The sequence below is a fragment of the Gossypium arboreum genome, chromosome 8 (assembly GCF_025698485.1).
Source record: "Gossypium arboreum isolate Shixiya-1 chromosome 8, ASM2569848v2, whole genome shotgun sequence".
NCBI lineage: Eukaryota > Viridiplantae > Streptophyta > Magnoliopsida > Malvales > Malvaceae > Gossypium > Gossypium arboreum.
The window spans coordinates 3,969,049-3,990,734 of record NC_069077.1 but is presented as its reverse complement, the minus strand read 5'-3'; the positions used below and the strand labels follow the sequence as shown (position 1 = coordinate 3,990,734).

The following is a 21,686-nucleotide window of genomic DNA, read 5'->3' as shown; positions in this document are numbered from 1 at the left end:
GATTTCGTGGCGTGCGCCTCACATGGGTGGTTCACACGGCTGTGTGCTTTTGGAATTAGGGTTTTTGGGCAAATTTTGGTGCCACATGGCCTGGCCACACACCCGTGTGGCTAATTTTAGAGATTTAAGGATTTATTTGTCGTTTTTCACACGGTCGTGTCTGCCCTGCACCTTATTTTAACACAAATGGACAGAGAGTTACACTGCCGTGTGGCCCTATTACGTATATTTTCACTTTGTAGCATAACTTGATTTGTTCTTTTCTTGTGTCGTCCAACGTTTGTTGGTGCCTCCGTATGGGTGTTAGGGACTCCGATACGGCTTAGGATCGTGTGATTATTTGTAAATGTAGTCTTAAACTTTCGTTTTGGTCAAGCGCATTTGTAATGTGCATTGTGAAATGAAACCTCGCCTGATGATAGGACCTGAGAAAATTTGATATTTAGCTTGTGTATGTGTAAGAGCATTTCTGAATCGATACTATGTTTCTGTATGTCTGATTCCAAATTGTGTGCATTTTGCAATCGCATGGAATTCGGTATTTGATCGACTGTATATAAGCTTTAGTGTCTGTGTGATTGCCTGTAAGTCGTGCTCTTTGAATCTAAAAGTCTGTCTGCATACATACATTAGCATAAATTTTGGGTTTTGTTGCAAAGAGAAGGAAGTCTGATCTATTCTGATTTGACAATTTTAACTGCAATTTATCTGTACAACGATTTATCGTACTGTACTACACATATGTTAGCTCGGCTGCATATTATCATTTGAGTGGCTTAGTCCAAATATGTGGTGTGTAGGGTTGGATGGGCCTTTCGAGGTCCTATGTAGTGTGCATGGTTGGTTGAACTTGATTAGCTCATACGTGGAGTGAATGGGGGTCGGAGAGGTGTTTGGCTGGATAGATGGGTTTCATATTGATGCATTCTATCTGTCTGTCTAACTGCGAGGCTAATTTTATATAGATTGATGTGTTTTAATACTGATACGTTTGATTGTTTGTGATGTCTATTCGTATATCGTGTTGCCAATGAGATATTTTTTATTGTGACACTTGACTATCGTTTTTATGTCATTTTCGAACTCACACTAAGCTCGTGTAGCTCACTCCTGAGTTTTCCCTTTTCAGGTATTCTCGATATTTGTAGCTGGACTTGGCATGTCGGAGGTCACGGAGGGGCATGTTTTTAAACGGGCTAATAAAGTATTTTCTTTAGTTCTGAGTTTTAAATAAATGGTTTTGAAAACTATGGTACGAATTTTGTGTTATATGCACTTAAGCGTTACTTGGACTGGATATTTTGTAATTTTGGGACTTTATTTTCTGAGATTTTTATGTAACTTAAGTATTGTTTTATATTCCATTTTGTTAAACTAGAAATGTTTCAAAACAATTCGGCGATCAATGTAACCTTTGAGATTCGATTTAAACTTCTCGGTCAGGTTTTGTAGTGTTACAAGTTTAATGGTAAAAAAAGGTAAAAAAATTTAATGGAAGGCTAAAATGATTTCTTTTGTAAAGTTGGATGGCCAAATAAGTCATTTTGCCAATAGAAAATTGAAAGGAAAAATTCATTACTCCATTCTATGAACGGGGCCATACAATTCAGGTAAAAGAAAAAATAACAAACACTTGTCGACAGCGGTGAAGGGCAACCTCCATCAACAAGACAAAGGCTTCAACCTCAATATCAATTGAACATTATGGCATGCTGGCAATCGACTTTGCCACAACTCAGGCATGTAATCAACTATTACGATAAGGAAATCAACCCTAAATGATCCTAAGCGGCACGCAGGAAAAATCGACAAAAAATTAAGCATCCACCAAACTAGAGTTGGAGAGGACGGCGACAAAACCATCCCTAAAACTGCTTGCAAAAGCAAGACTAGTAAATGTGTTACAAGAGCAGACAAATAAAACTTCTAAAAGTGAAGATTTATGAAGTAATAGAAAACAAACAAACAAGAAAAACATATACAACTCAAAATAGCACAAATCCAAATCGACTTATGAAATCATTTATTATTCTGAAATGCTTTCAAAACAAAAACATATTAAGAAGTCAACAAAAAAATCACCCATTTTCCAATAGAAATTGTTAGTGGCCGGTGGAGTTTCAATGACGACAGACACCACTATCTATCCATCACAATTTGTGAAGACAATAATAATATTCACAAGTAGATCTATAAACTAAAAAGAGAGAAACCACATTAAATGGAAAAAGATATGCAATAAATAGCGAAATAATAACGAAACAAATGAAAAGAGAGAAAAAAGAGGATTTTTCTTAATTATTCAATATATAAAAAATTATGACTCAATAATTATGCATATTTTATTTAAATTACATTGGTGGAATTTTCCCTTATATGAAAAAAAAAAACCTTATTAAAAAGTACGTTAAAATGGCTGAAAATGAAAGATAGGTAGATATTTTGGTGTTTGTTAGAAAGGAAAGTAGATATTTTGGTGAATACACAATTATTGGAGAATAATTAATGCGGCAATTAGTAAATATACGGTAGCATTCGATAATATTTGAACTTTAATTTTATATTAAAAATTCTTTTTAACGATTTTATCTTATCTATTTTTTATACAATGTTCGAACTATTTATAATTTCTCTTAAACCCTTAATTAAATATTAGTACTTTGTGGATTTAAAATTTTAGTTTAATCATTAATTTTATTAAAATTATTATTATTTTTAAAATTTAGTATTTTAATTAAGTTATCCTAATATAACATGACATATGATTAATCAAGTATAAACACAAGGGGTCCCCTGAATGGAAAATTCTCTATATAATCCCTTCAATTTTTATTAAATTACAAATTAGTATAATAGTCAAATTATATTTTGGTCTCCACAGATTATTAATTTCTGGCCCTTAAAATAATTTTTTAATTTCGCTCTGTAATTGATGGAAAATAAACATACTGATTTGATAAATTTTGATGGAAAATAATAATAGTGTTAATAATTGGACTAACATCATATTTTGACACATATTTCTTTTTGGTATTAATAGTGCAAACATAAATAATTAAAAATTATAAATGACTAAATATTAACTTAATTGACATTGTTATTATTGTAACAATTTGAAAATTGTAAATTCGAATATGCTTAAATGTATAATAAAACAAAACATACTATATATAAAAAGATTTTACACAAATATAATATGTCTTAAACACATTGTGTTAACCATGCTTGTTATATTAATTTTCTTATTTGTGGAAAATGTTTTAATTTAATCAATTAAAATAAATTAAGACATATGGTTTTAATATTATATAAGCATTATTATGAATTAATTTAATATGATTTTCAACCCTATCAATTCAACCCTTACCTCTAATTATAAAAAATATATAATAAATTATTACTTTAATAATATAAACTTTAATACATTAACCCTTTTTATTTTATAATTGAGAAAAGAAATATCTTAGTAAGTACTTTTATTATTATTATTGTAAATTACAAGAGGAGGATAAACCCATAACAGTAACGCAATTAACACGATTTAAACCTAAATTACATCTGAGATGGTGAACACCCTAACTGTCAAGCCAACGACTCAAACTTTGATCCTTAAATTATTGACATACAACCTTAACTGATTTATTCCTTAAGATTTACTGCACTTTTAATATATAATTAAAAGATTTGCCACCAAATAACAAACTTGAAGTGGTTCAAAGTGATTAATCAAACTTTTGGAAAGCAAAGTTTCAAAGATCGTAAAAAGATAATAATAGAAGTAATAAAGCACCTGAAACCCAAAATTTTTTAGGTAAAAATAATCATATACTGTTCAGCATTTTCATGTTCAACTGTTCTAAAGGCTATTATTTTAGGGGAAATAAAACCTACCCATTTTGACATTTATGACAAGCTAACCCCAAATGACCATTTGCAACCCTTAAATCATTGAATTATTTATTTCATTAATTTAGAGCACTAGAAGTAGATAATTCAATAGAAATGGTAAACAAACAAGGATATTTCATTTTCTTTTTAAGTATTCACATATTCGATATATATTAAAAAAGGAGTACAAAAATAAATATATTCATATCGAACGTACTATTACAAGTTTAGATATCATAAAGTGTATGTCATGTTACCTATATATATAACCAGTTGCCTATTCTTTGATATTCACAAGCCAAGGCAAAGACTGCAATAAAGAAGTGGCTTTTAGTGTATTACTCTCATTCTCAGCTCTTCGATAATGGCGAGTTCACTGGCTCTTGTTTCATGGCTGGTTCTAGTTTTAACCCTTGCAATGGCAGTTTCAAAGACTCAAGTCGAAGCTGCCAGGGCATTCTTCGTATTCGGTGACTCGTTGGTCGACAATGGCAACAACAATTATCTAGCCACCACTGCTCGAGCCGATTCACCTCCTTATGGCATTGACACTCCGAGTCGTCGCCCCACTGGTCGCTTCTCGAATGGCAAAAACATACCCGATTTCATCAGTTGAGATCGATTTCTGCTTCTTTTGTTCTGTTTTTTATGTTGCTTATATCATATGGACTTAATGTGTGTGTATTATAAAATCAGGTGAAGCACTCGGTTCGGAGCCGCTACTGCCGTATTTGAGTCCGGAACTCAATGGAGATAGGCTACTTGTTGGTGCCAACTTTGCTTCGGCTGGTATTGGTATCCTTAATGACACCGGAATACAATTTGTAAGTCCTCAAGTTTCTTTCATTTCGTGACGTTATGATTGTTATTTTATGAGTCCGAAAATGACGTTGGGACCGTAATTTAATCTCTGAGTCCATGGCATTGTGACACTGCAGATAAACATTATAAGAATGTTCAGGCAATTTGAATACTTTCAAGAATACCAGGGCCGGTTAGCTAACCTCGTCGGTACCACCGAAGCACAGCGGATTGTATCCGAAGCTCTCGTACTCATCACTGTCGGCGGCAATGATTTTGTGAACAACTACTTCTTGGTCCCATTTTCCGCAAGATCTCGACAATTCAGTCTACCGGATTACGTTAGATATCTTATCTCCGAGTACAGAAAACTTCTAATGGTAAAATTTTCAAAAACCCTAATTTCAAATTATGTGCCACATGAACTTGCATAAATGTAACATAAAACAATGGCATAAAATTATGTTGCAGAGACTGTACGAACTTGGAGCGAGGAAGGTTCTGGTGACCGGCACCGGACCATTGGGTTGTGTTCCTGCCGAATTAGCCATGCGGAGCCCGAATGGTCAATGTGCAGCCGAGTTGCAACGAGCTGCCGGCTTGTTTAACCCACAACTGGTTCAAATGATAAATGGACTCAACAGTGATCTTGGTGCTAATGTTTTCATTGCTGCTAATACACAACAACAAACCAATGATTTCATTAGTAACCCCGGAGCCTTTGGTACGTATATCCTAATCCGAATTTATTAAATATAATTTTTTAAAAATAAATGTATAAATCAATTAAATTAAACCAATTCGAATTTATTTGTTCCACACTAACAATATGGCTCATTAATCAAATAAAATTAAAAAAGGACCCAAACTTCATTTATTAGGGCAACCTACCAATGATCATTATGAATGCTACCAAATATTTTGGATTTTGCTACACATTTAAACCTTTCGAAACATATTAAATCAATTTACCTTTTTGCTAATTAGTATAGGGATATCTTTTGTTTTTCTCTTCACAACTAGAGGCATTTCGATTCATTGGCTGAATCCCATAGGATTTAAGTATGATATTAAAGCACTTTTATGCTTGTTCAAGCTAAGGACTTAAAATTTTGTACAATCTCACTTATTTTTGTAATCGGTTAACCCAAGTTTATTTAGGCCCACTCATATGATTTTTAATTTTTTAAAAATATTTATATTATTTTAATTTAATATTTAATGATTGATTAATTGCATATATTTTTCATTTGTTAAAATTTTATAGACATCTTAATTTTTCTTTTTAATGTTTACATTATGGTATTATATATTACTATATAGATTTAATTTCTATATACATTTTAAATTACATAATATAATACATTAAAAACTTAAAAATAGGTCAAGTCAAGCTCAAGCCTTAAATGTTCAAGCCCGAGATTGATTCATATTTTAAATAGGCTTAATATTTTCACCCAAGCCCTCACAAAATTTGGACTAGCCTCGAGCTTAGGCGACTACCTCGGCTTAAGAACAAATCTACTCTAAGCCTACATATCTTATTGTTTGAATTGTATCCACAGGATTTACTACATCAAAGATAGCATGTTGTGGGCAAGGACCTTACAATGGACTAGGATTATGTACCATAGCATCTAATTTGTGTCCGAACCGTGACTTGTATGCCTTTTGGGATCCGTTCCATCCGTCGGAGAAAGCAAACAGGATTATCGTCAACATGATATTGAGAGGGTCGACAAATTACATGAGTCCCATGAATCTAAGCTCTTTATTGGCTTTGGACACCATTCCAAGGATTTAGTTTAAAGTACTTACATGTTCTAGTAAGGATAATAAAGGGAAAAAAAAAATCTTGTTGGGTATTTGCTTAGCCATGGATTTCTATTGTGTCCTTCCTAATGCTTTGGTTGTAATTAATCAATTTCTTGATGAACTGTAACGTAATGTTTTAGTTTATACTTATATTTAAAGTTTTGATTGAGTTGGTGTTACGAACCAATTAGACATAAACTTAGTTGGAAAATTATTAAAATTGATTCATTTTATAAAGTAAGTTATATTATTATATGATTTTTATATTTTTACTTATATTAAAACCTTGATGAAATTGTTATTATAAGTCAATCGAACACTAAATTTAGAAAATTACCAAAAATAATAATTTATTTTATAAAGTAAATTGTATTATCACAATGGTATGTATTTTAATAAATCGATACAAAATTACATGAGGAAAGCTTTAAATCTTCAACATAATAAATCTTAAATTTTTAATTTCATTATTTAAATAAAAATTCATTTCTTTCTTATTTAAAATTTTAATAAATTTAATTGTTATAAAATAATTTCACCCATATTATAATCTAATAGGCCATATAAATTACATCATTTTAAGCCCAAACAACACTTGGAAATAGCCCTTATCATAAACATATAAAACAATGCTATTTACTAATTACTATTATGAAGTGACATCAAAGAAAATAAATTATAAAGCATTTTTAAATATAAATCTTAGTATAATTTTTTTATAAAAGGTCTAAAATTATTCATAATTCATTCTCAATTCTTAAATAAAAAATAATGCATTTTAGTATCAATTGAGCTAAAACAATTTTTAAAATTCGATACAGATAAAGTATGAAATATATATTTTCTAATAATTAAATGGTTTTTAACATTAAAATCAATGGTAATTCACTAAATATTTACGCTTTTTCATGTGACCCTGGAGTCTAATCCCACATTAATTAGCTAATAAAACTCACATGCAACTTTCTTTAGCATTTATTACAACATAAATTTGTTAATAATGACTTAGTCAATTGTGTCAATAATAATAAGGTAGCTTTTTCATTTTTGGCAATAATAATAAGGTAGCTTTTTCATTTTTGGCAATAATAATAAGTGAATCTGGTAGTTTGGGTTAATCGATTTTCTTCTTAATTTGTTGATATCTCGTTTTTTTATTAACGAAATAATAAGCTTTTAACTTAAACATTATTCGACCAAAACTCCATTTTATTTTTACACAAAAAGAAACTGAATTAATTGGGATAATTATATTTGGTAGCATTAATATTTGAATGTCCTCATCATCATCCTTTAAATTTCAAACTAAGCAGGTTGTATGGAATAGACTAGGCATTTAATAACTTGTTTAGGTTTTAATGAGTGGAGGAAAGTGGATGACACATTGACTCCATGATAGAGATGTATACTATAACATCATTCATTTTTTGTCCACATTAATTTGCAAGTGTCGGTAAAAATAATTATAAACTAGTCTTTTACATTATCCTTTGTCCCTTCATCGTCGCTTAACTACAGAAAGCGTCAGTGAAAGTGTTCTGATGGTCATTAAATAGTTGTACCAAATTTTATATAATGTAATCTATTAATGCATATGAGATTTTAATTTATCATATATGACAAACGTGTAGAAAGTAAAATGAGTTTATTAAAATTGGGTTTGATAAATGTTAATATAATGAATTGTTTCGATCTCAATCATAAACTGAGAAGTAAATAAAATTAATTTATTTGATTTGATTAATAATCAATTTATTTAGTAATAACGTAAAGTGATACATGTCGTTCTCACTAAAGTCTATATCCTTATGGACATCTACACGGCAATTTAAATTTGAAATCTAAATAGAAACTTGTTTGAATGAAATCATAAATCTATCTATGTTGTAGACTTTTTTTTCGAGTCTTTTGTATCAATTGATTTTTTCTTTTGGGGATATTTTATTTATTTTTCGTCACGGTTTATTTATAAATACTAAAAAATCAGCTTTAAATAATACAGTTAAATCTTATAATTGGAACACAATTGGAGAAAAGATTGAAATAAATTAACAACAGTTACCATTAGGTAACTTTCAACCTAATAAGAGACATGGAAAAACAATAAAGACAACCTTACATCGAACTATGCGGCGCCTAATTACTTTTGGTCTCAAAACATTATTTAAGGATGAATATACATAGGTTAAGTTGGTAGGATGTTAATGGAATATTTAATGTTGTTTTTTTCATGAATAATTAAAGATCATTTACCATCATCACTTCACTGTTCCAAACAAGCATGATAAAAGGATGCTAGAATTTCTTTACCTAAACTCATTCGGGTTTATTTGAAAACCTATCGGATCACCGCTCCATCTCTTTTGGATGGGTGATGGGTATGATGCAATAAATTTTTTATCTCATCACAATTACAGTAATTAATATCAACGGTACTATTATTTTTAATTTTATTGGAAATAAATACACCGTCTATTTAAAGACACCTTAAAATTTGTGAAAATGTGCATTTATTTCTAAATAAGAGGCTAACAACGATCAACTAACAAAACTCCTAAATAAAATAGACTAATTTCAATAAATTTAAAATTAAATAATAGAAAAGTTTGATAGTAAAAAACTTGGTTAGTCAATATGTCTCGTTAACTTTGGGATTGTGGAGCAACATCAAGCTTGTTGAGGTTATATGTGAAAGTTTCTTTGGATAGTGTTTTTATAAGTGTATCAACAATATGATTGATAGTGAAAATGTGACATAGAGATTTTTATGTTATGTATGGTCACAAACGAAATGTAATTTTTTCTTAAGCTACTTTATTTTGCTATTAATATCAAATATTGATTGCAAGAAGCCACGCCTTAATTATCATAGAAGATTTTTGGAGGATATGTAACACCTCCAACCCGTATCCCTCACCGGAACCGGGTTGCGGAGTATTACTGGAGTTCACAGATTAAACAAACAGAAATTTCAAACATTTCATATCATCAAAACAAGTCATCAAAGCATCATTTTAATCCAAATTATAAACATACCAAATCCAAATCAATTTGCCTAGTTCATGAGCACTTAAACATAGAATTAAATTCACATGCACCTATCTAGATTTAGTTCAATTTACCATGCTATAATATGACTTCAAAAACAAACACATATTTATACGTATAAAACCAACCAAAATTAAACTTATAACCTCATTTACAATCAAACCACAACATAACTATTATTTAGACACAAATGATAAACATCACGACATTTGAGTTCGGGATCATTGTTGGATGCTGAATTGGCGATCAAAAGTTAAGTGCCTAACCTACGTAGGAAAACAAAACCGTACTCTGAGTATAAACTCAGTGTTATTTCTATAATCCAAATATTTAAAGACAAAATAATATAATAGACACAATTAAATACTAAGCACAATTGAGTATCTAAAATTCACATTTATTTATACAATAGCATTAATCATTCAATACTCAAATCATAAATACATCATTTTATACCATACTTAATTCTCATCACTTGTTATATAAAAAGCTTTTCACAATTTATTTCACATTTCATTATACAATTGCATTAATCATTCCATATGTTTGCAACATATTTCACATTCTATTTTTAATTCACTATTTCACTTCCATTTCTCATACCATGCCATTTCACTATCAATTATAAACTTTATTATTCATTTACCCTTATTAACATGTCATGGACTCGGACGGATACACGAATCCGACCAAAACATACCAGTTTGGCACCCAGTGTCTCATCGGATAATTCGAAGTAATAATTTGACACCTAGTGTCTCATAAGCTAAACCGAAGTAAATTGGTACCCGATGCCTCATCGAATTAATCCAAAGTAGTAAATTGACACCCAGTGTCTCATCAACTCGAAGTCGAAGAAATCCTGAACTCTTCCAATCCTATGGCATGCCATCTATATCCGACTCAGCCCGATACAAATAGTAGGGTTTAATTTCACATTTTAGATATAATCAATATCCAATACTGATTTTTTTATATATAATCACATAATTACACATATATTCATTTCAATTCAAAAATCAATCCATTCAATATATATATACTAATTCAATTCATTCAATCAATTATCAAAATATCAATTACTCACCTCAACACTTGCCATATACATTAAATAAAAATTACAACAATTAATAACTAGCTTCGAATTATAGAAATACAAGCCAGAAATTTCGAGCTATTTCTTGTCGACTTTATCTTTCCCCTTTTTAGTTAAGGATTCCCGGTACGACGTTAGCTACTGAATTAAAACAATTAAAAATTCATCAATACAAAACAATTCAATTTCATATTGCATATTTCAAAATTTTCTCAATATTTGCCTAATTTTTAATTTAGTCCCTAAACTGATACTAACTTTATTTCTTTACATTTAATCCTATATTTTCACACAAATTTCACTTTAAACTAAATTTAACTCCCTGTTTTCACTTTAAATCCCTAAATTTCAAAATTTTCACAACTTAGTCCCTATTACTCAAAATTTACAATTTATTCTACAATTCAATCATTTTTCATTTCTAACTTAATCTATCAATTTAGTCCTCGATACTCAAATTATTCAACATAGACAACACTTAAAAATTCAATAATTTCTAAAATTTTGACATGGTTCGGGTAGTATTTAACATCGAGATTTCAAAAACATAAAAATTATAAGAAAAAGAGACTAAATTTACTAACTAATTAAACTTTGAACTTTTGAAACCCTAAGGCCCTTTGTCTGTTTCTTTCTCCTTTTTCTTTTTCGTTTTGCTTCTCCGTTTGTTTCTTTCTTTTCTATTTCCTTTTCTTTTATTTTATCATTATAATATAATATTAATATATATACTTAATAATTAATATATAATATTATAATATTATAATATTATAATATATATTTTAACTTTAAATTTTATAAATATCTTCATACTTATGCCGCCTCATGATGTCAATGACATAATTGCTTATTTAGTCCCTTAAAATTTTTTTTAATCTATAATTTAATTTTTACCCTATATGCAATTTAGTTCATATACCTAATTATTTTTAATTCAAGCAAATTCACTTAATCGAAACCTAATAAACTACACAACTAGCTTCTTAAATATAATAAATATTTACGAGTCCAATTTACGGGAACGGAATCCCAGGAATGCACTTTTTTTAATTTGATCTTTTTTAATTAATTAACCATCGAAACATTAAAATTTCTTAACGAAATTTTAATACCACCTTAATAACACTTCGTAAATATTTATAAAAATATTTACGGCTCAGTTTATAAAAATAAGGTCCTGATACCTTAATTTCTAAAACCACTTGAACTTAATAAATCACTTATATAACATAAATTATCAAATCGAAAACTTTTTTTTTTAAAATCACATTTGACTTGTAAATATTAAATAATAATATTTACAAACTTACTCATCGAATTTGATGGCCCCGAAACCACTGTTTCCGATACCACTGAAAAACGGGCTGTTACATTATGAGATGGCAAAAGTTTGAGATATTTTACCAAATTCATTATCCAAAGCATTTTAGGGGCAACAGTTGCGATCGCTCTATATTTAACTTTAATGAAGGAGCAAACAATGAATAATTATTTTTTTGAAGACCAACTTACATGATTTTGACCAAAACAAAGAATATACCTAGTTGTCAAACTGCTATGAATATGATTACCTACCAAATCAAAATTTGAGTACATATAAAGATTTGGATCTGAATGGTGTGTGAATCGAAGACCATAGTTGGAGGTTCATTTCAAGTATTGAAGTTGTGTTTTACTGATTTCCAATGTCTGGATGATAGAGGATGCAAAAACTAAGAATGATTATTCACAGGTATACAGTGGCATCAACAGAGTTAGATGCACCTTGAAGTTTGTAATGGTGAGAGGAGCTCAGTAGAGTAAGAATTCCTTTGCCATCTTGCATCCCTATGCTATTTAGGATATCCTAAATGTATTTGCTTTATAATAAGGATAAACTATCTATATTTAGTATTACTTTAATTTCAAGGAAAAGGAATTAATCAACCAACTTCTTTAAGTGAAAGTCTATGTGAAACAAAAGTAGTAACCTATTCAACAACTAGTGAATCACTACTTGTTACAATAATATCACTTAAATAGACAAGTAGATAGATTAAAATACCAAAGTCATCATGGATAAATAAGGATGCATCATAGGCGGATAGTATGAAGCCAATTTGCAGTAGAAAATTTGTGAGTTCTGTGTTTCATTGCTAAGATGATTGCTTATGTCCATGTATCACTTAACTAACAAAAATAGTCAAATGGTTTTGATCTTCAAAACTCGATGGTTGCCTCATATAAACCTATTCATCAAGATTGCCTTGTAGAAAGACATTGTTGACGACAGTCTGTTGTAGTGGCTATTGATTTGGAATAGCCACTGATAATGGTGGTAAGCTTAATGAAGGGCCTAAAAGTAGAATGATAATCCATACCTTCTCGCTAAGTGTACCCTCTAGCAATAATTGAGCTTTGTAAAGCTCAGTTCTTCCATCTTATTTAATTATGAAAATCCACTTGGTGGTAAATTACATTGATATGGTTTTAGCTATGGATGATAAAAGTAGGCAAAAACTTGTAATGTTTTTTAATTTCTTTCATCATCAAGGAGTATTTTGGAGAAATATTGTGGGTTGACTATTTAAGAGATAAATTGCATATTTGTAGGTAGGGACAAAATAAAAAATTCTTTTAGAGATTGAAATTAAATTATAAATTTTATAATAGTAAAAATATAATTTCACCATTTGAATAATTTATACCTTTATAATTTTTAAAGGATTAAATCAAATTTTTATCATTTTAAAGAAGTCAAATTGTAATTTTACTTTTACTAATTAAAATTTTAAAATTTTAAAGGATTTAAATGAAAAAATTCATTTTAAGAGGATCGGGTCTCATTGGAGCCTCCTAACTACCCTATTTGTAGGTGAAGTTCCAAAAATTAAATGGGATGAATGTTGGGCGTAACAAACGTTTTAGCTATTTTTATTGTGTCTATGGCAACGTTTAGCAACAGTGATGCGTTATAAAATGGATATTTGAGATATTTTATATCTTGGGAAGTAAGATGCAGTTCTACAAGCTAAAATTCACCACCATCATTTGTATAAAATGAAACTAATTTACTGTTACAAAAATTTTTCTTCTAAAGGTGATGATTTTGAAAAATTAACTGTTTCATTTTTGGTTTTCAAAGTGCGCAACCAAATATATCTAGTATTGGTAAGAGGGTAGCCTTCACACAAGTCTCAAATTAATCCAAAGTTGTTTCGAAGGAGATGATTTGATTTTAACTCGGTGAATTTAGACCGAATCTAGTGTCTTGAGCAACAAGTAATGTGAGTTTTTAAGCTTTAAAATATGCTTTCTTGATACCTAATAACACGAAAACAACAAGTATAATGGTTAAAACAAAACTTAATAGCAAGATAATTAAAGGTAATGAAAATAAAGATGGGAGATGGAATAGATAAACCGATGGAGATAAATAAATTTATAAGTGTTTGATTGAATTCTTCGAGAAAGATTTCATGACAAACTTAATCAATAACTCTAACAAACACTCCAAGAACGAATCCTTGGCAAGCCACAGTTAGAAGAACTTCCCCTCAAAATCTTGAACTAGATTAAGTAAAGAGAATCTTCTGAATAAAAACAATAATTGAATCTCACAAAATAAAATACTTGAAAAACAAGGAAATAACCCTTCCTTTGTCTCTAAAAAATTGATCTAGTCATAATCTTACTCTTGAAACTAAATTAATCTAAAATACTTAAAAACTCATAATAAATAAATCCCTAAAATATAAATTTCATAAATACATTATGGGACTTATACATAATCAAAATTAATCCTTAAAATTGAACTCAATATGATTTAAAAGCTAAACAAAGTCCAAAACACAAAATTAATGTTTTAACCAAAATCCTGAAAATTTTGCTTACATAGCCTTCACTAAAACGATCATACATTGGGCTTCTGAACTCAAAATAAGATGATTCAAAATGCGTTTTGGAACTAAGAGATAACTCTTTCTTCGAGCAGAAGATATATCGCTCCAAAAATGTCTGAACCCCATTTAAAAATGCATCGCAAGTCAATTGGTAAGCTGATTTTTTGGACTTGAAAATTGATAGCTTTGATAGACTAATACCCTAAATCAATACAAAATAGGATTAATTTTGTCTTAATAATTTTTTAACTTTATAATCTACCTAGGAAAGTAACTTTATCACTTTTTATCATGGAATCACATTGCCATATTTACAGAAAAGTAACTCCTAAAAGAAAGTTAAATTCCAACGGAAATAAATAAAATTTGATATATCAAATGTTGAAATAACTTTCCAACTAATTAAATTATCGAAAGTTAACTACTTTCCATTATATCAAACCGACACTCAAGTCTGAAATTGTAACGTCCCCCTACCCGAGACCGTCGCCGGAGTCGAGCAGGAGACATTACAAAACTTATCTTAGCACTTAAACAGTTTTCGTAGTAAACTATCCATCTGCGTCACGGTCGCTAAAAAAATCATATCTCGAGTTACGAAACTCGAAATATAATTCCGTAAATTTTCCCTGAAACTAGACTCATATATCTACTTACTAATTTTTTTCTAGAATTTTTGGTCAGGCCAATTAGTACAATTTATTAGAAAAAGTCTCCCCTGTTTCAGGGTTCAGCTACTCTGACCCTTGTGCACTACGAATCAAATTTCTTCCTGTACAGAAATCCAATGACTATGCCATTTGTTTCAATTAAAAATAGACTCAATACGGAATCCATACAAATAAAGTTTGAGTCATAATTCTTAATACACAATTTATGGTGAATTTCTAAAGTAAGAATAAGGAATCCATAAATTGTTCTAACCCTGTTTCACCAAAACGTAAATATCTCATAAAATACAACTCTTTTACCTATTTTATTTCTTCCATATAAAAATAGATTCATTAAGCTTCAATTACAAATTTTATTCATTATCTAATTCACTTTATACTATTTTTGGTATGTTTTCAAAGTTGGACTACCGCTACTGTCCAAATCTGTTTAAGTATAAAATGTTGATAACTAAGTTTATAACATCTTCATTTCTTCTCTCTACAATATTTACCAACACTTCCTCTTATTACTCTTCACTAACATATCAAAACATACCATACTTAAGGTTTTGGTAACATTTACAAAACATATCAAAATATCACTTAACAACTTAGATACTTTCAAAATGACCAAAAGACATCCTAGGTACAATGCCATTTTCCAAAAAGATAGAAACTTCACCAATTTGAGTTTGGGGATCGGCTTGTATGCTGAGTCCTTATACTTTCGTACCTAGCCTGCGCAGGGAAACAAACCGTACGCTAAGAATACTCTCAGTAGTATTTCTATAAACAATAGCTTAATCAACTTTAAAACATGGTAATTCAAACACATTATTGCTATTATTCAATATCAATCAGTACTTTAATAACCTTTACTTTATTTACCCTTATTAACATAACTCTGGACATCGACGGATACACGGATCCAACCCACACTCCGGGATAAGCACATAGTGCTTCATCGAATAAATCCGAACTTTAACATTATAGTACACAAAGTACTTCATCGGAACAAATCCGAAACTTTAACGATGAGTCGACACATAGTGTCTCATCGACTCAATGTCGAATATCCCAATACTTTCAATTCCTATGACATGTCAACTATATCCGACTAGCCCGACATCGTTAATAGGGTATTCAAAATCACATTCATTTCAATATGGTAAAAATACTTACCTCATTCACATTTTCATACAATATAAATACCAAATATAGCAATAACGATTAAGCTCGGTTTATAGAAATACAAACCATTATTTATCGAATTTAATCGATATCTTCGTTCACTTTCTCTTTTCCCTTCTTTGATGACGATCCGATGCTACGTTTGCTACTAACAATCATATAATTAAAAATCATCAATATATTAATTCATAAAACACATTTTCACTTTCTACCAAACTTTTACAAAATTCCAATTTCGTCCTTTTTCCATTACTAATCTTTTTTCTTTAACTTAAGCTTCATATTCTCTTTTAATCAACTCATTAACAATTTCTAACTCATAAAATTCATTATAAAACATAAATTTTGAGCTTTATTCAACTTAGTCCCTATTTAAACCTAACTTAGAAATTCCTTTAACTAATCACTTCTAACTTCAATTTCTATCAATTTAACCCATAAAACCTCAATTTATTCAATTAAATCAATATCTAAAAATTCTCTATTTTTCTTCATTTTAACCTCATACATGTAGAACTTTGAATTAGGCATCCATAAACATAAAAATCATAAGAAAATGAGCTAAAACAACTTACCAATCAAACTTTAGGGCCTTAATCCTCAAATTTCCCTTTTTTATTTATTTATTTCTTTCCTTCTTTCTTTCTCACGTTTGCTCTCTGTTAGTCTTTCTATCTTTCTTTCTTTCTTTCTTTCACGTTTGCTCTCTGTAACTTTTCTATTCTTTACTCATTATTCTTTATTCATTATGCTATATTATATTATTATTAACCTATAATAAATATAAAATTAACATGTGTAATAGCTATAACATAAAATATCTTATAGCTATTACACATATATACCAACTATTAAACATGCTATATCATACATTCACACACATGACACTTAGGGTCTAATTGCTAGATTAGTCCCTTTTACTTCTTTAATCTATAATTAAACTTTTATTCCTTATGCAATTTAACCCTTTAAACTAAATTCAAGCTACTTCACTTAATTAAACACTAAATAACCATTCAACTATAATTCATAAATATTTCTAATAAATATTCATGAATAAATTTCACGGAAACAGTACTCAAGACTCAATTTTCGATACCGTAACTTTCGGTTCATTACAATTCTCTCCCCCTTAATAAATTTCGTCCTCGAAATTTACCTGAAAAGAGATGGGGGTATTGAGATCTCATCATTTCTTCCGGTTCCTACGTAGCTTCTTCAACACTGTGACTTCACCATAGCACTTTTACTAAAGGAATACGTTTATTACGTAATTCTTTTACCTCTCGTGCTCGAATCTCAACTGGTTCTTCTTCATACGATAAGTTAGGTCGAATCTCTACATTCTCGGTCGTAATAACATGTGAAGGATCTGATCAATATCTTCTTAGCATAGAAACATAGAAGACATCGTGCATTTTCTGTAGTTCAGGAGGTAAGGCCAATCGATACGTTACTGGTCCAATTCTCTCAATAACTTCGTAAGGCCCAATAAAACGAGGACTTAATTTTCCTTTTTGACCAAATCTTAGAATTTTCTTCCGAGGTGAAACCTTTAAAAATACTTTATCCCCGATCGAGTATTCAATATCCCGTCGTTTCAAATCGCATCGATTTACGTCTATCAAAAGCGCTTTTCAATCTTTCCGAATTTTCTTAATCGTACTTTCCGTTTCTTGAACCAATTTAGGTCCAATCATCTTCTTCTCATTCAGTTCATCCAACATACGGTGATCGGCATCTTCGTCCATACAAAGCCTCATACGGTGCCATCTGCATACTTGATCGAAACTATTATTATATACAAATTCACTAATGACAAATAATATTCCAGTTAGACTCAAAATCAATCATACAGAGCTCAAGCATATCTTCTAAAATTTGTATTACCCGCTTCAGATTGACCATCGATGCGTGGATGAAAAGTCGTACTAAAGTGAAGTCGAAAATCGAAAGATTCATGTAATTGCTTCCAAAACCTTGACGTAAACCTTGGATCTCATCGAAATTATTGATTTTGGAATACCATGTAATCTAATGATTTCCGAACATAAACCTCAAGAAGTTTCTTTAACGACCAATCGGTTCTCACACTAAGAAATGAGTGACTTCGTAAGTCGATCAACTATTACCCAAATAGCATTCTTTTTACTTGTAGACATCGGTAATCCGTCACAAAGTCCATCGTTATTCGGTCCCATTTCTATTCGTGAATATTGATGGGTTGAAGTAATCCGATGGAACTTGATGTTCGCCTTCACTCGTTGACAAGTCAAACACTTTGCCACATATTCGTTATATCCTTTTCATTCCCGACCACCAATACAATTCACGCAAATCACGATACATTTTCATACCTCCAGGATGAAATGCAAATGGACTATTATGAGCTTCTCGAAAAATTAACTCTTTCAACTCAGAATTATTCGGAATGCAAAGTCGATTCTGAAATCTTAGACAGCCATTTCCATCAATGCTAAAATTTTCTGTTGTACCATTCCGAATCATCTCTGTGATAGCCCTATTCTGACCCTAGTCGGGAAGTGGTTTCGGGACCGCTAAACCGAGTCGCGAAAAAAAAATTTGAATATAATATTTTATGTCTAAAATATGTGATCATGCATGTGTGAAATTTGAATGCTTTGATTTTTGTTAATTTGAATGTGTTTCTAAATAAAAAGGACTTATGTGAGAAGCTTTGAATATATGTGTGGCTTATTTTAAGTGATTAATTATTGAATGATGCAAATAAGTGGGTTTGCATGTCAAATTGCCACTTTTAATGTTAGTGGCCGGCCATGTTGGTTTTGGTGAGCAAAATAAGCATATTTTATATGTATAATAATGAATTGATTTTTTTTAAGTAGTTTATTGATATATTTATTATTATATAGTTATTGATAAAAATAAAATAAGAATGGGGGAAGAAAACAAGAACTCATCTTTGTTTCTTCACCTAGCCGAATTTCATAAAAAGAAGAGGAGTGACGGATGGTTTTGGGGACCATTCGGTCAATTGGAGGCAAATTTGAAGGTAATTTGATGTGGTTTTGTAAATTGTTGATGAATTTGTGTTTCTCTTTTTTTTCTAGCGAAACCCACTTGATAAATTTAATTTTTATGAGGCATTTTAGATTCGGCCTTAGTGAAAATGAGTGAGGAAATTTGAGTTGAGGATAGAAGATAGTAAACGAATGTTCAATGGACAATTTGATACCAAAATTCATATGTTTATGAGCTTGTTTTTGAAAAGTATGTTACATGTGAGTGATTAGTTCATGAAGGGATTTTCGGTTATGTTGTTTTGTATGAGTAATAGATTGTTGAGTTCATGCTATTATGAATAAAATTGATTAAGAGAGGCTTGAGATAATTAAATATGCATGTTGGTGGTAAGATGAGCATTCGATTTTTATCATGGAAGCATAGGGAGCTTGTTAAAAGTTGAATTTTAGAAAAGTTAAATGTGTGTGTGCTTGTGCTAGTGCCGAATGTGCCTAGGGTGATTTAGCATTGAGTTTGGTGTTATATGAATTGAGTTTTATGGTTTTGGATTTTAAGTGTTGTTAAATACTTTGAATAATATATATAAGTGGCTTTGATATGTGAAATTCGCCAAGTGGTTATAAGCATGATTTTAGAAATTCAATGATATTCGGCCGATTTGAATAATTCATGGCACCCCAAGCAAATTAGTTTTAGATGTTAATAAATATTGAAATTATTTAAGCATATTACCGAATGTGATTTTAGTTAATGATTCGGTTATGAGTGCTAATTTGTTTTATAATTAGCCGAATGTGTATATTTATTCTATGAGGTAGTTTAGCTTAAAGAAAATTAAGGTGCTCGGAAGGTGATTGTCGTGGATAGTTTAAGTAATGAAATTTAATTTCTGTTATGTAAAGTGATGACATTGCTGTTTGCAAATTTGAAGTTAAAAATTGTTGATTAAGCATCAAGAGCTTATGGGGACAAACTCGGATCGAGGAAAAAAAAAACGAAGGTAGTCGTGTAGTCGATATAGCCGTACGATAACTTTTGAGGTAAGCTCTTAAACGATTAAGTTGAATTTATGTGTGTAAAGATTAAATGAATATAGAATAAAGTTTTAGTATATGTGATATATAAATATATACTTTCGAATGATTAGTAATGTTCATAATATGAGCCGAAAATGGATAACTTACTCGATTGAATTGTGCATGGAAATGAGGTATATGCTAAAAGAGTTTTAGAGAATGATATATGATCTCAGTGTTTCGGTTAAGTAATGGTAAATAGAATGAGTATGAATTTAGTGAGGACTTTGTGTGATAGCCAAATGTCTTATGAACTAATATGTGTGAATGGTATTTTGAATACATAAGATAAGATGGAATAACTGAAAGTATCATGAGTTAAGACTCGAATAAATTACTATGAATTTCTTGTAAATGCCGAATAGTGATTACATTTGGCTATGAAATTATGCTTCAAATTCTTGAATGTATTTGAAATCAATATAAGGAAATGGTATTTTAATAAATTATGTGATGAAATTACCGAATGAATTCTGAGATGAATTGTGGATTAATGTTAACAAGTAAGTGAAACTACTAATGTGATTAGGAAATTGAAGAAGGGAAATTGAGATCTTAGTAAGTTCTTAAGTGTTTGAACTTTTGGAAATTTAAGAGTAAATTGTAATAGATCCGCTTGGGACAAAGACAATAGCGTGATTTTAGAAAATCACCATAAATTGTCGGAGTTGAGTTAGAGGCTAAATAAATTTATGTAATTAAAGCTTAATGACTCTAGTTTCAAATGAAATCAACGAGAACATATTTTGAATTCTTTACAATGAGAAATTTGATTCAAGTGAAGAGTGGTCGATTAGTCAAACAAAGGAAACAGGGAAACTTTAAGAAAAATCTGATATTGTTTGGCCAAACCAAAAATTCTGAAAATTTTATGGATGAAATATATATGAGTCTATTTTCAGGGAAAATTTACAGCACTTGATTTGGAGTTTCGTAGCTCCAGTTACAAATAATTTAATGACTGTTGCTCAGGAAGACAGCTTGTAGTGAATTTGTGATTATGTTGTAAACATTGATAAAACTGTTTGAGTTGCTTATAAGATATTGATTAAAACCATGTGTGAATTTTGAATTGTGACGTTAGGAAATGATATATAAGTGATTTTGATATGATGAAATTGATGTACAAGATATGTATATGTGGTGAGGCCGAAATGGCTAATATTAAATGTGTGCAAGTTATCTGAAGGGCCTTTATGAAAATGTGTGCTATCTTATTTGTATAGTGAGG

General features: G+C 30.1%; 1 protein-coding gene and 1 long non-coding RNA gene across 2 annotated transcripts; one reads left to right on the top strand and one right to left on the bottom strand.

The window, feature by feature from the left end:
• Positions 1-4,144: 4,144 nt before the first annotated feature.
• LOC108468969 (GDSL esterase/lipase At5g18430-like) lies at positions 4,145-6,724 on the top strand. Its single transcript, XM_017769841.2, has 5 exons — positions 4,145-4,499; positions 4,585-4,712; positions 4,827-5,069; positions 5,161-5,413; positions 6,255-6,724. The coding sequence occupies exons 1-5, from the start codon at positions 4,253-4,255 to the stop codon at positions 6,491-6,493; spliced, it is 1,110 nt and encodes a 369-aa protein (XP_017625330.1). The 5' UTR covers positions 4,145-4,252; the 3' UTR covers positions 6,494-6,724.
• An 8,965-nt stretch (positions 6,725-15,689) lies between these two features.
• LOC128296509 (uncharacterized) lies at positions 15,690-16,501 on the bottom strand. Its single transcript, XR_008287119.1, has 2 exons — positions 16,440-16,501; positions 15,690-15,920 (listed from the first exon to the last, which is right to left on the bottom strand). It is a non-coding gene; the product is annotated as an uncharacterized LOC128296509 (long non-coding RNA).
• Positions 16,502-21,686: the final 5,185 nt, after the last annotated feature.

Bases quoted from the DNA above. Each gene is read 5' to 3' on its own strand.
- LOC108468969 (XM_017769841.2), top strand. From the start codon at position 4,253: ATGGCGAGTTCACTGGCTCTTGTTTCATGGCTGGTTCTAGTTTTAACC. The intron at 4,713-4,826 runs GTAAGTCCTCAA...GTGACACTGCAG, and splicing joins ATGACACCGGAATACAATTT to ATAAACATTATAAGAATGTT. The intron at 5,070-5,160 runs GTAAAATTTTCA...ATTATGTTGCAG, and splicing joins AGTACAGAAAACTTCTAATG to AGACTGTACGAACTTGGAGC.